This window comes from Sorex araneus, chromosome X, assembly GCF_027595985.1.
Source record: "Sorex araneus isolate mSorAra2 chromosome X, mSorAra2.pri, whole genome shotgun sequence".
Taxonomy (NCBI): Eukaryota; Metazoa; Chordata; class Mammalia; order Eulipotyphla; family Soricidae; genus Sorex; species Sorex araneus.
The window spans coordinates 18,385,575-18,399,527 of record NC_073313.1 but is presented as its reverse complement, the minus strand read 5'-3'; the positions used below and the strand labels follow the sequence as shown (position 1 = coordinate 18,399,527).

At 39.7% G+C, this 13,953-nt stretch overlaps 1 protein-coding gene across 4 annotated transcripts in view; it reads left to right on the top strand.

Moving 5' to 3' along the window:
* SCML2 (Scm polycomb group protein like 2) overlaps positions 1-13,953 on the top strand; it is an 81,914-nt gene that overhangs the window by 24,899 nt on the left and 43,062 nt on the right. For all 4 annotated transcript variants that reach the window (XM_055121696.1, XM_055121698.1, XM_055121697.1 and 1 more), the window contains exons 4-6: positions 2,780-2,850; positions 4,041-4,275; positions 6,108-6,196. In XM_055121696.1, coding sequence (XP_054977671.1) covers positions 2,780-2,850; positions 4,041-4,275; positions 6,108-6,196 — 395 coding nt within the window. The remainder of the gene's footprint in view (positions 1-2,779; positions 2,851-4,040; positions 4,276-6,107; positions 6,197-13,953) is intronic.

Genomic DNA, 13,953 nt, shown 5'->3' with positions numbered 1-13,953 from the left:
TTTACAGCTCTGATAAATGCTGTGAAGTATTACATGCTGATCATACAGATTCTTGACTAGGTTCCATTTCTAGATACTTTGCCCATCTCTTTACATGAGCCTAGGACTAGTGAAAATATTATAAATTTACTTTCTATAAAGAAGACCCCGGGCCCCATGTAGATGATATTAGCTTGACAAAAAGGAGTTTGAGCTAGTGTAGTGATTAGAATGGAGAACAAGTCAAATAAGGACCATGGGTATATGCAGATAACAATTGGGTCACAAAGTTACATGTGGACACCTGTCTTACAAACGGGTCTTTTTGATGCCAGTTCTATTTGCTGACAACATAACCTCCGTATCTTCCAGTGAGGATAGTGTGCAGTGGCAAATTGGGGCCTCAGGCATAACAAAGATTTTCAGACTATTTTATTCCTAGTCAGTAATTCCAGTGGTAGCATTGTTTTATACATGCAAAATCTAAATTATTAAAGCCAAATTTAAATTACTGAAGCCTAGAGTAAAGTGTGTTTCCCCATTATGTTACTCTTAGTGTCTCAGAACTTAGGCAGACAAACTGAACAATTTGCAGACTTAAGGTTTTACCTTCTGAATAAGGAAAACAATTGTGGTCCTCTAGTTAAATGCTATATACAAGAATTAGCTACGAATGTGACAGAAAGTATTACGGAAGCACTAGCTCAAGCTATAACCATTCAGATATAAATGGTAATGAATAGATCAAATAGATTTTTTTCATTGTGTTGGAAAAAATAGAGTTAAGTATTTTTCTACTGTCTCAATTTTTACTTTTGACAGATCTATCCAGTTTTCATAAATTTAGGCATGGTGTCTAGTTGCTTAAAAATATAGAGAGGCAGTATAGCTGGTTGGGTGTTTGCCTTGTATGTGGTTGCCCTAGGTTCAATCCCTAGCATCCCATGTGATACCCTGAGCCTTGCCAGAAGTGATCCTTGAGTGCAGAGCCAGAGCGAACTTTGAGCACCACTGGGTATGGCCCTCAAACTAAAGAAATTTTAAAAATACACACATCATGTATGAATGACTTGTATATGTAGGCTACTTCACTTCATCCTCAAAATGCCTCTTAGTGTGTGTATTACTTTTCGCACTTTGCAGATCAAAGACTGAGGCTGAGAAGGTGAACTGACTTGCTTGGCTAGTCACATAGAAGGAAGAGGCAGAGGCTGACTCCAAAGAGGCATGTTCTGTGCATGCCTTTCTGCACTGTGCTGGTGCTTATTTCATGTCACCTGAAAGTAGTTAAGCCCAGTATTTTAAAAATAAAAAAGGTCTTAGATTTATTCTTAATTTGAAAGTATATAGTATCTAACAATGGCATACCAGAATGACTCCCACCAGTTTGGGGTTTTTTTGTTGTTGTTCATTTTGTTTTGGAGGTCACATCTGGCAATGCTCAGGACTTACTCTTGGCTGTGTTCTAAGGTATCCCTTCTGGCAGGGCTTGGAGGACCACATGGGATGCTGGGGATTGAACCCAGGTCAGCCCATGCAAGGCAAGTACTGTACCTATTGTACTGTACTGTGACTCCCACCAGTTTGGAAGAGCCCATTATCCACATCTCTTTCCAGCTTGGTAGTGGCTAATTTCACCTTGGCACATTGCAGTCAGCTGTGGTGATAGTATTTATATCACACAAATCTTCAAGCATCACTAGTCAAGATTGATTTTAGTTTTGTTTTGGGTGCCACACGTGGCAGTGCTCAGGGGCTGCTCCTGGCTCCTGAGTGCTCTGGGGTCACCACCAGCAGTGCCTGGGGGGCCATGCCATGCAAAAAATTGATTCTGGGCCCCTTATATGCAAAGCATGTGCTCAGCCAGTTGAACTATATCTCCAGCCTCTTGTTAGGCCTTTGTGTATTTTCTGGAAAGTTGGTTGTACAGTACTTGATGTGAGGTGTGTGCATGGTGGGGTATGTGTTCTTAGGAGTCTGTATGAATGAATAGTACAAGTCTTCTTTTTTATCTTGATAGTCTGACTGGCACAGTGAATTGAAGTGTTCAAGTCAGGCAAAATAGATTCCTTCCAGATATTCTCCCCTAGTGTTCCAGTATATCCCGAGGACTAGGTAAGGCAAGGACAATGAGAGTTTACCAGAAACATAGATCATGAGAATAATCTGTATCATCAGTGACTCTACTGTTGACCGATTTACTACTTTGTTCTGCCACCAGATTCTTGACAACTTGGTGCAGATCTAATAATTAAGAAACAACTCTGATTCTCATAAAGTACTGCAGGGGTAAAATTCTGTTAGCTAACATTTTCAGCTCCCAATCAGATGCAAAGAAGCACCTTCATGTTAAGGTGAAACCACATGTTCTAAGTTAGAGATAGGTGGATAGAATTTGATCTCCTATAAAAATTCCTTTAGTTGTTTTTAGAGTCCATATTTCCAGAATCACTGTGCTGTATCCTCAGAGAATATAGATTGTATATAGATTTTAATTTATATCAGAACCATTAGGAAGTTCTGTTATTTTTTATTTCCATGCTGGTACTCAATTGTGGACCAGGAATTTTGAATCTGTCCTTTATGAGATATTGGTTATTATTATTTTGTCTGGTTCTGGATTGAACCTATGACTTGACACAAATGAGGCATGTGCTCTACCACTGAGCCACATCCCTGGCATTTAGGAGTTAATTTTTTTAAAGAGGTCTTAAAAAAGATGTTAACTAAAATGCATTTTATCTTGTAAAGTTAGCATACATTTGTATGTGCTCTGAAACTATTTTGTAATTTTTTCCAGATGACTTTCACTGGGATAATTACTTGAAAGAGACTGGCTCTGAAAGTGCTCCTTTGGAATGTTTCAGACAGGTATGCCAAAATTCTGTAGATATTTTTATATTAATGAAGCTGTTAACTTGTTGAACCTGCTTGTTAAGTTCTGGTAGCCTGAGGAGATGGTGGGATAACGGTAGTACTACTTAAGAGCCAGATGGTTTCTTGCATTGATTCTTTAAAGATGTGTTCTGTTTCAGGTATAATAAACCTTGAAGCTTTCTATTTGGAAGGAAAAAGTTTGTAAATAATTATGAGAAGTGTAATAAGTTTATACTGGGAGACTCACAGAAGAGGTGCTATCTTGTCAGAGTTGGGTGGAGTGAGGGGAAGGATATGTAAGGCAGCTGGAACATCAGAAGCAAAGGCACAGAGTATTAAACTCAGTGCTGAGGGATAACACGGGTTATCGGGAAACCAAAGTGGATAGAGGTGGTTGTGTGTGAACACGGTTGAAATTGTGGGGACTTTCAAATTGTATAGAGGACTTAAGCTTGTTTTATGTTGTGGTGAACTGCTGGCAGTTTATTTCAAGGGGAATGGTCTAATCAGATTCTTCTTCGTGGTATATTTTCTTTAATGTAATTTTTATTTGGGGACCACACCCAGGTGTGCTCAGGGCTTATTCCTGCCTGTGTTCTCAGGGATCCCTCCTGGAAGTGCTCAGGGGATCATCTAGGGTGTTGGGGATAGATCCTGGGTTGGATATGTTCTAGGCAGGTGCCCTACCTGTTACATTATCTCTCTGGGCCCCTTTGTTTTACAATTTTAAGTGAATTTTTAAAAATTGAAGTAATATTAGTTTACATAAATGTTAACAAAGTTGCCATATTATAGGTGCATTTTAGAGGACTGTGTTTGGGTTGCCTGAAGTGGGCAGATGAGTCAGACTGGCAGGCACAGTTTTTCTGTTGCATGTCAATATAAGTAGAGGATTTGGAGAAGATTTTTTATAGGAGACACACCTGGCTAGACTTCGAGCCCGGGACCATCCCCAGTCCGTAGTGCTTGATCTGTAACAGCCGCAGTGCTCAGATCCACGGTGCACGGGAGCCCCAGCAGTGCTTGGGTCCACAATCTTTTTCTGGACTAGTAATTCACAGTAGTTCACTGTCAGCTTTGACTGTTAATCAAAACATTCCCCAGGTAATTTTGATCACATAAGAGATCATTTGTTTTTTTTTACATTGATGCATTTTAACAGAATTTTACTTATCTGTATATAGTCCCAGATACCACCAACTAATGACTTCAAAGTCGGAATGAAATTGGAAGCTCATGACCCACGCAGCATTACTTCAGTATGTGTTGCTACAGTTGTGGGCATTACTGGTGCCAGGCTTCGTTTAAGACTAGATGGTAGCGATAACCGAAACGATTTTTGGAGACTCGTTGATTCTTCAGACATACAACCTATTGGGACATGTGAAAAGGAAGGGGACTTACTTCAGCCTCCACTTGGTAAGGAAAAACAGTTTTAAAAGTAATTTATGAATGCAGTATCAATAGAAATAGTTTTAAGTAGCCTTTTGAAAGTCTCTGCTAGGCATTCTTGCACATGGATAGTCATGTGGTTACTGTGGAGAATGTATGAGAGAGGAACTTGGTACCATATGTTGTAGAGTCTCATTTAAGTACACTTTAGGGATATGTGTGCTGAAGGTTCCCCACTTCAGGGCAAGGCTCATGTTGTCTTCAAATTGGAAATGTCAAAAGTAACTTTACTAAATTAAACATGCATATTCAGAGTATTTTCTTAGGGAAATGTCTGTAGCATTTGATAGGAGTTGCTTACTCCCTCAGTGTTGTGTATTAAATCATTTTTGATGTGGTAGTGACATGGGGATAGGATGTGATTCCACATCCACACTCCAGTTTCAAACTTGAAAATTTCATTACAACTATAATGGGAAAGAATTACAGTGAGAGGCACTCAGGTACCTTAGGGCCATACTTTGATGCTTGGGGGACCGTAAGGTGCCCAGAGATCAAATCAGGTCCCATAGCATATAAAGCATGTACTCCTGACCACTGTGAGCTATCTTCCTGATCCTATATTTGACTTTTTGTCTTATTTTATTTTTGTTTTGGGACAAACTCAGTGCTGCTCAGGGGCTTCTCTCAGTTCAGTGCTAAAGGAGCTGCCCCCAGCAGTGCTTGGCAGGGGTGAAGGTGGGGGTGTATAATGTGATGCTGGGCATCAGACCCAGGGATTCTGCACTCAAAGCATGAGCTAGCCCTTTGAACCATCTCCCATTCTCCCAAATTATTATTTTTTGCTTTTGGCTCACATGTAATGATGCTTGGAGCTACTTCTCTTCCTCTTGTTCTGGGGTTACTCCTCTTGTTCATGGGTTTCAGAGACCATGTGGTGCTGGGGACTGAATCTGGGACTCCTTTGTGTAATGCATGTGTTCCGCCCTTTTGAACTATCTCCCTGACTCTCTCTTCTTATTTTTAAATGCATCTCAGAGTAAGTTATTGAGGTCAGTATTTTCCCCCTGATATTTTAGCATGAATATCATTGACTAGAATTCAATGTTTATAGGTCTTTTTCATGTAAGGTAAATTTTGCTTACAATAAAATGTAGACTATCATATATGAAATTTGGGGTTGACAGAAAACTGTTTCTGAAGGAAATAATGCAGGGTCTCTGAGTACAAGGGCTGTGTAAGTCTTTTGCAGATTTTGCCATGCTTATATGGTAGTTGGTGGGAAATGGAAACGCTCCTGGCCTCTAACTTGGGGCATCCCTAATACTAGACCCATTTCCAACATACATGTGTATGTTGGTGAACTATATAGCTAGTGACTTCTCTAAAATGAGACTTTCCCCCTTCTTTTGTGTTTGTTTTCTGGCTTTCCTAGCAGTATGTGGGTGGCTTCATGGTCCCTCTCAGCTATACTTGGTCAACAGACCAGATGGTTTGATCCTAGGGCTTGGCAGTGTGGCACTGCTCAGGCCTAGCAGTGCTGGGACCACCAAGGCTATAACCAGTGACAGTGGTGGGAGTGGGGTTATGGTGTTGTGATGTAATTCTGGGCCCTATACAAACAAGGCATGTACTCCTGAATCTGGAGGTAGACCACAACCCCGAAAATGAGGGTTTTCACCCCAAGCAGTACAGTGCAGGCAGGAGCAGTGATTGGAGAGTGTAGCTCTCCCTCTTGCATATTTCTTGTGTTCCTCATCTATGGAGGAAACTGGGTGAATGAAGCCTAATTCTTATAGTAGCTTGCTTCAATATCCTAGAGAGGTGTTTTCTCAGATCTGATTTATTTTATAAAATAGGTTACCAGCTGAATGTGTCATCTTGGCCAATGTTCCTTTTGCGAACACTAAGTGGATCAGAAATGGCACCTGCAACTTTCTTTAAGAAGGTAAGAAAGAGGTTATGAAAATCAGTGGGCTGTGCTTCTGTTGTCTTAATCAGAGTACTTAAATGTGTTGTCTCAAACATGGAAAACTAAAAATCATTTGAAAATTATGAATTGGCAACTATGTTAGTTTGCTAGGGCTGCCATAGCGAAGTGGCTTATATACAGGTGCTGGAGGCTTAAAGTCCAAGATCAGCGTGCCAGCAGGGTTGGTCTCCTGTGGAGATCTTTTTCTTCTATGATAACAGCTTTTCTCTGTAGTCTCATATGTTTTCATCTTTGTCAGGGCTTTAATGAGTTTTGGGGAGACGGAAACAGAGTTCATTCCCTAAATGTGGGTTAAACAACAGAAATTATCATTTTTCATAGTTTTGGAGACTAGAAATTAAAAATCAAGGCATTGGTAGTCTTGATTTCTTTTAATGCCTCTTTCCTTGGCTTGTGGGTGCTGTGTTCTCTGCTCAGGATCTGTGTGTCTGTGTCCTAATCTCCCTCTCTTACAGAGTTATCAGTCATCTTAGACTAAGCCCCATCCAAATAACCTCCTTTTAACTTAATTTTCTCTTTGGGGACTCTATATCCAAATGTCACATTCTGAGATACTGAGGGTGAGGATTTGATATCTGGCTTTGGGGTAGTACATTTCAACTCTTAGCAATAAAATAGGTTACCAGCTGAATGCATCATCTTGGCGAGTGTTCCTTTTGCGAACACTAGTACATTTCAACTCATAGCAACAAGTCATTTAAAAAAACCCTAATTATAACTAACCATTATTAAAAATTAATGAGTACCTACTTTCTTGACCTTTGTTATTGAAAGGGTGTTCTACTGAAAGTAAATAGTTACTATTCTCATTTTGCTGTTTGTCGTCTCTTTGATACTGGAGCAAATGATAATGAGCCAAAAAGCCACTTGAAAGTTATTTGAAGAGACCTGATTTTAGAAGTAAAAGAATATTAAAAATATTAAAATATTAAAAATAATTATGAGGGTCTGGAGCAATAGCACAGCGGGTAGGGCCTTGCACGCGGCCAACGCGGGTTCGATTCCCAGCATCCCATATGGTCCCCCGAGCCCCGCCAGGAGTAATTCCTGAGTGCATGAGCCAGGAGTAACCCCTGTGCATCGCCGAGTGTGACCCAAAAACCCAAAAAAAATAATTATGAGTCTTTCATAAGATTTTTAAGTAGAAAAGAGAGATAATTCCAAAAATAGTTTATGCTCTTGAGAAAATGAAGATGAAGTAACCTTAAATAAAATAAAATCCAAATTTCTGTCAAAATATTTTTTTTCTCACCCTCTATCCTGAATTGTTTTAATCACATATTTTATCACGCCTATTTATATTTAGAATAGTAATCATTGACTAAGATCTTTGGAGAAGAAATGTTTGAAGATAAAGATAAAGACATAAAGGTGAAAGCATCAATTAATATAACTCCTGAATTACTAATAAAAACATTTTGCAGCATAGTTGCTGAAAATGGGTTTGCCTTATCAAGGGATGCAAGCAAATGCAAGCCCTTTGGGGACTGTCTAAAGCGTATATGTAAAGCATACTACTTAGCTAATAACAAAAGGTACTTGCAGTAATCTTTTAAACATCAGCATGGACTGTGGCTTAGAAAAGCCAGAGAATCTATTTTTCTAAATCACATTGTTTTATTAACTTGTGCCATATGCCACTTGTATTATGTTTTTTAATTTATAAGTTATCAAATTATTCATGTTTTGAGGGGAATCAAAGTGTACACAGCTAGAATGAAAAATGATTATGTCATCTCCAGTGAGAACTTACGGAGCTTTTTCTTTAAGTGTGAATGTCTGTATTCTTAGAAGTAGAATTACTGTTTCATAGGGAATGCATGTGTTAAGTACTTATGTGTACTTTTAAATTGCATCGCAAAAGGATAAAACCAAAACAAAGTAGAACCAAAGCAGACTGAAACCAAAAAAAAAATTCTTGGATTCTGATTGCAGAACTGAGATTCCCAGAGGAAGAAGGAGAAGGTAGAAGTAATTTAATAGATGATGATGGAGAAATGTACTTTGTGATATACTTAGGTGATGGGTCTGGTGTAGTTAATATGCATTTAAAGAGTTTGAAATTATGCTCTTAATACAGTATTGTAAGTCACTGCTACTTCAATGAAAGCAAAAGGGTATTCCAAGCTCTGATCCATTATTAGTATATTAGTAAGGGAGTAGTGTATATAATAGTGTATTTTTGCACTTCCACTAACGTTTCGTGTTACCAGTCCTTTTTGGAGGAGAAGGGATTTGGTCATACCTTCTGGTACTAGGGTGCTACTCCTAGTTCTATACTCAGGAACGCCCACCCATTTAGTATCACAATTATTTCTTTTTTGCATCACTTCTTCTATTTTTATTTTTGACTTTTAATTTTGTTTTTAAAATAAATTTTAATTTAAAGGACCATGCTTTACAAAGTTAATGATAGTTCAGTTTTAGGCATATAATATTTCAACACCAGTACCACAACTAGAGTCAACTCCCCTCAACCACTGTTCCCATATTCCATCCTCACCCTTCGCCTGCCCCTGCCATACCCCCTGCCTGTTATCTTGACACCTTGACAGGCACACTACAGAATTCCAGGGATTGCAGTTTAGACTCAGGTTTTCAGTGTTGTTGAGTCTGTGTATTGGATATATAGCCATATCATTCTCCAATATCACCAATATAACCGAAGCTGGATCCCTGTTTGCCCGTCACTTCTCTCTCTTTCCCTTCATTCTCCCCCTTGATTTCTTTCCTTCCCTGTCCTCTTCTCTAAACTCAAGGGTGATCTTGGCATTCCCCCTTTGCTACAATACACTTCCCCATCCAGTTATTCTGTATACCACAGGTAAGTGAGATCATCCTATGTTTGTCTTTCTTCTGGCTTACTTCACTCAATATTATATCTTCCAATTCCAGCCAGGTTGCAGCAGACTGCATGAGTTCATTGTTTCTTGTAGCTGCATAGTATTCCATTGTATATCTATGCCTTATCTTTAAAGTCCAGTCATCTGTTGTTGGACACCTAGATCTGTTCCATTCTTAGCTATAGTACTAAGTGCAGAAATGAATAATAGTGTGCATATGTCCTTTTGAATGAGTGTTTTTATGTCCTGGGCATACGTGTCCAAAAGTAGAACTGCAGAATCATATGGCAGTTCAAATAAAAGTTTACTGAGGACTCTCCATACTGTTTGCCACAGGGGTTGAGCAGTCAGTATCCCCACCTGTAGTGAATGACAGATAGTTCCTACTATTTTTAATACGTGTTACTCTCACTGGTGTGAGATGGTATCTTAACGTCATCTTGATTCGTATTTCTCTAATGATAAGTGATGCTAAGCATTTTTTTCATGTGCCTATTGGCCATCTTCCTTTGAGAAGTGTCTATTTCTTCTTTTTATTTTTATAGGGATTTTAAATTTTTTGTTGTTAACTTTTGTATTTCATATATTCTGGATGTCAACCATTTATCTGATTTATTGAATATGAATTTTTGTTTCCAGTTTGCTTAACTGTCTTTCAGTTTTGACCCATTTTTTTGCTTTGTTTTTTAATTTTATGTAGTCCTGTTTTTTAATTTTTTATTTTGTTGCCTTTACAAACTGTGTTACCAGATCATTGTAGATGCTTTTAAAAGTCCAAATCTTGGCGCATTCTGGCCTCTCGGTAATTATTGCAGGATTGGTTTAGTTGTCAGAAGCTCTGCCTGTTCTTGTTTGTCTGAAAAGGTTCTTATCCCTCCCTCAGATCTAAATGACAGCTCTGCATGGTAGTGGACTCTAGGCTGGAAGTTTGTTCAGCCAGTACTTTGAATGTCATTTCACTTTCTACTGGCTTGTAAGATGTCACAAGGAAGGTCTGTTGTGATTCTTATGTTGTTTCCCTTTTATTTGAACATAAATAAAAGGATTTTATTTATGTTTATCCCTCGGTTCAGAGGTTTTCTTATCTTTCGCTGCCTTGTCTTTTGACTGTAGCATTTTGGTTACTATATGTCTTGGTGTTGCTTTGAGTATATTTTGTTGGTACTCTTTGGGCCGCTTGAATGTGTGCAGGAACCTCTCTCGAGAAATTAGAAAATAAAAAGTTTTCAGTTATTTCTTCCACCACCTATTCTTCCCCTTTCCCCTATCCACTCCTTTGGTATGCCTATGGTTTGAAGATTAGTCCTCTTGCCATTATCTATCACAAATCTTAATTTCTCTTCCATTTGTTTACTTTTATTTTTTCATTTCTTTATTGGTGATGGCTAGTATTTTGTCTTCAATATAACTGATATAGTTTTCTGCATGTTGAATTCTGTTGCTGTGGCTTGCAGTTGCCTTTTTAACTTCTTCAGTTCCCTGTGTATGGACTATCTGATGTTCTGGATCATATCATCTTTGAGTTGGTTGAATATTACATCCAGCAATTGCTTTATTTCCATGGCGATTGCATGGAGCATTGATTTGAGCTCCTCGTCCATGAGACTTGAGGGTCTTTTTTTTTTTTTTTGCTTTTTGGGTCACACCCGGCGATGCACAGGGGTTACTCCTGGCTCTGCACTCAGAAATGACCCCTGGCGGTGCTCAGGGGACCCTATGGGATGTTGGGAATCGAACCCGGGTCAGCCGTGTGCAAGGCAAATGCCCTACCCACTGTGCTATCACTCCAGCCCCTTGAGGGTCTTTTTGAGCTTGATGACTTGCCAGGACTTCTGACCAGAGCAGGTGAAATCCTTTGTTTCGCCATTGTTTTTAAAGATTTTAGGGTGTTGTGATGTGAGCTTCAGAATTGCAAATATCTAAGATCTGATCTAATGCATTATTTTTCAGAAAGCAGTCTTAAAATCTGTTAATCTAACAATGACTGTACCCTTAGGATGCTATTTCACTGGTCATGCAGTTGAATATTTACTATTTCTCTTTGCATGGCAGGTTTACTACAGATACATTTGAGGAAAGATATTTAGGCTCAGGAACCCTTATGGCTGGTGGCAATTGTCACTTGGTTGCATAGTGTCAGCACGGTTTTGGGTTTGAGAGGAGGGTGGCAGGGTTTCCCTCGGTTCAGGGACTCAGAAACATGGCACTCATGATGCAGAAACAATGGGGTGGGAAGGAGGTTGGAGCCCTTGACACACCTTGATGACAAAACAAGCAGCATTGACATCGTGGGTCCTTCCAGGTGTGTCCTGGGTTTGAGAGGAGGGTGGCAGAGCTTCCCTTGGTCCCAGAGACCCAGGAACAGGTCAGAGATGGTACAGGAGCAACGGGATGGGAATGCTGTTGTATTACCTCTTTTTGACTTTACCTCTACTGCCTGTTGAGTAGACATATCTCTTGCTTGAACTAACCTTAAAACTGACTCCAGTTGGGCTGGAGATATAGTACAACAGGTAGAGCGCTTGCCCTGCGTGGGACTGACGCGGGTTTGATACCCAGCATCTTACACGTTCCTGTGAACTTATAAGAGGAGTAATTTCTGGGAACAGAGCCAGGGGCAACCACTGAACATTGCCAGATGTGGCCCCCAAAACAAAAAACTGCCTCTAATCTTTGACCTTTCTGATCTGGCTTACAGTTTGCAGTCTTTGCTTTGGATTTTATGTACTAAATCGCTCATAATAGCTTATTGGTACCATGTTCCTTTTTTAAGAGCTAGTTATTTCTAGTTATCTACACCCGGTTGTGCTCAGGGGTTACTCCTGGCTCTGTGCTTCAGGATCAGTCCTGACAGGATTGGAGGGCCATATGAGGTGCTGGGGATTGGACCCATGTTGGCTGCATGCAAGGAAAATGCCCTACCCATTGCCCTATCTCTCTAATCCTCTCCTGCTTTTAAGATTGAGGTACAGAGTTAAATCCTCCATTATACTTCCCTAGTTCTCTCTCTCCATTATTATCTTCTATAGCACTTTGTGAACATGTCTTTTATGAATATAATTATTATTTTCACTATTTCTTGCTTCCTAGTCTCTTGAGTTTCTTCTGAGCAATTCACCTTTTTATTCTCAGCACCTATCATAACTTCTGGTACATACATGTTTATTCAGTGAATGAAAAAGAATGGGGAGTACAGAAAGATGAATATGTATAGTGAGTAGGTTTGGACACATCAGGGTGTTTCTGGGAAATTTCAGAAATATTGACTACCAGCAGACTATTGAAACTAAAGTGTGTAGAACTTAGAAATGACATTTGACTTGGGTATGTGGACTTGGAGGCCTAGGCTTAAATAGTAGTGGTAGCAACCTTGAGCCATGAGTAAGGTAGTCCAGAGAAAATATACAGATGAAGTGAGAAGATTCAAGGTCAGAACCCTAGGAGTATTCATTTACACTTATGATTATAAGTACCCATTATCAAATATTTAATAGAAATTGCTATAGAGGAAAACTGATTGGTTTTTTTGTGGGGGGTTGGGCCACATTCAGCAGTGTTCAGGGTTTACTCCTGGCACTCTGCTCAAAGCTTATTTCTAGTTCTGTGCTTAGGGATCACTCCCAGCATTACTTGGGGGACCAGGGATCAAACCGTCATTGGCGACATAAGACAAGAACCCTACTCACTGAAATATCTGTTTAGCCCCAAAGCTGATTCTTGTTTGATGCATAGGGAATTTTTATCAGTTATATTAGCATGATCAGGTGAAAAGTGCTGTTCGAGATAAATTTGTAATTGTGGAGACAGAATATTGATGAGTTCCTTTCTAGGGGTCAGAGCGATTGTACAGTAGGTTAGGTGTTTGCTTTGCATGTGGCTGACCTGGGCTCAACCCCTGGTACCTTGTATTGTCTTCCAAGCCCATCAGTATTGGTTCCTGAGCACCACCAGCTATGACCCCCCAAAGGAAAATAAGCTAATTTCTCATGACTCCAATTTCTTACTTCCAATTTGTGAAGTAGCAAACTGACAAAACCTGAAAAAGAGGCTTCATACATAGTTTTTTTAAGTGAAGCAAGATAGTTTTTATTGAATGAAACTTATTTAGAAACATGTGAGAGGAAAGAAAAAGGAAATCCGTGTTCAGGAGAGAACATGGACTTCCCCAAAGTTGATAGAAAAGCAAGCAAAGAGGCATGAGACAAGAAGCAGGATACATGTTCCAGCGAGGCTTGAAGAGCAGGCTTCAGACATAGTTTTAATGTCTGCTGTATTCTAACATTGAGACACAGAACTTACTCTGGCTGAAGAGAGTCCATTGACACAATGGTGAGCCCATGAAGCAGATACATTACATGCTCATTATTTTGAATGGAAAAGAGGAATAGTGAGTGGTAAAGGTTTGGAATAGCTCCTCCATGGGATGGGATGGGAGAAGGAACAACTAAGAGGCACTTGGTAGCGTTTTGGAGAGCTTAGCTAAGGATGTGCGGCACTGTATATAAGTGGGATTTTTCTCTGGCATTGCTGGGCAACTAAGTATAATTAGGTAGGTAAATTGTGGTATTGAATTCCGGTTTTGAAATGATATCACAAGGACAGAGGGTTGTGTTTGGGTGTGGAGGAGAGTGTGGTGATGTTCACTGTGATGGTATGGTAGACTGTATGTCTTCTGTACCAGTGTCAGGGGTCCTCAACCTAAGAGGGGCTTAATTTGTGCCCTACTGGACATTTAGAAATTAGGGCTTTTTATGGTTACCATGGCTGTATGCAGGGGAATGCTGCATTAGTGTAGAGAGACTTGGAATCTGCTAAATGTTCGATAATGGCACAGAACAGCCCCTGCAACAGGATGCTCTGGCCCCTATA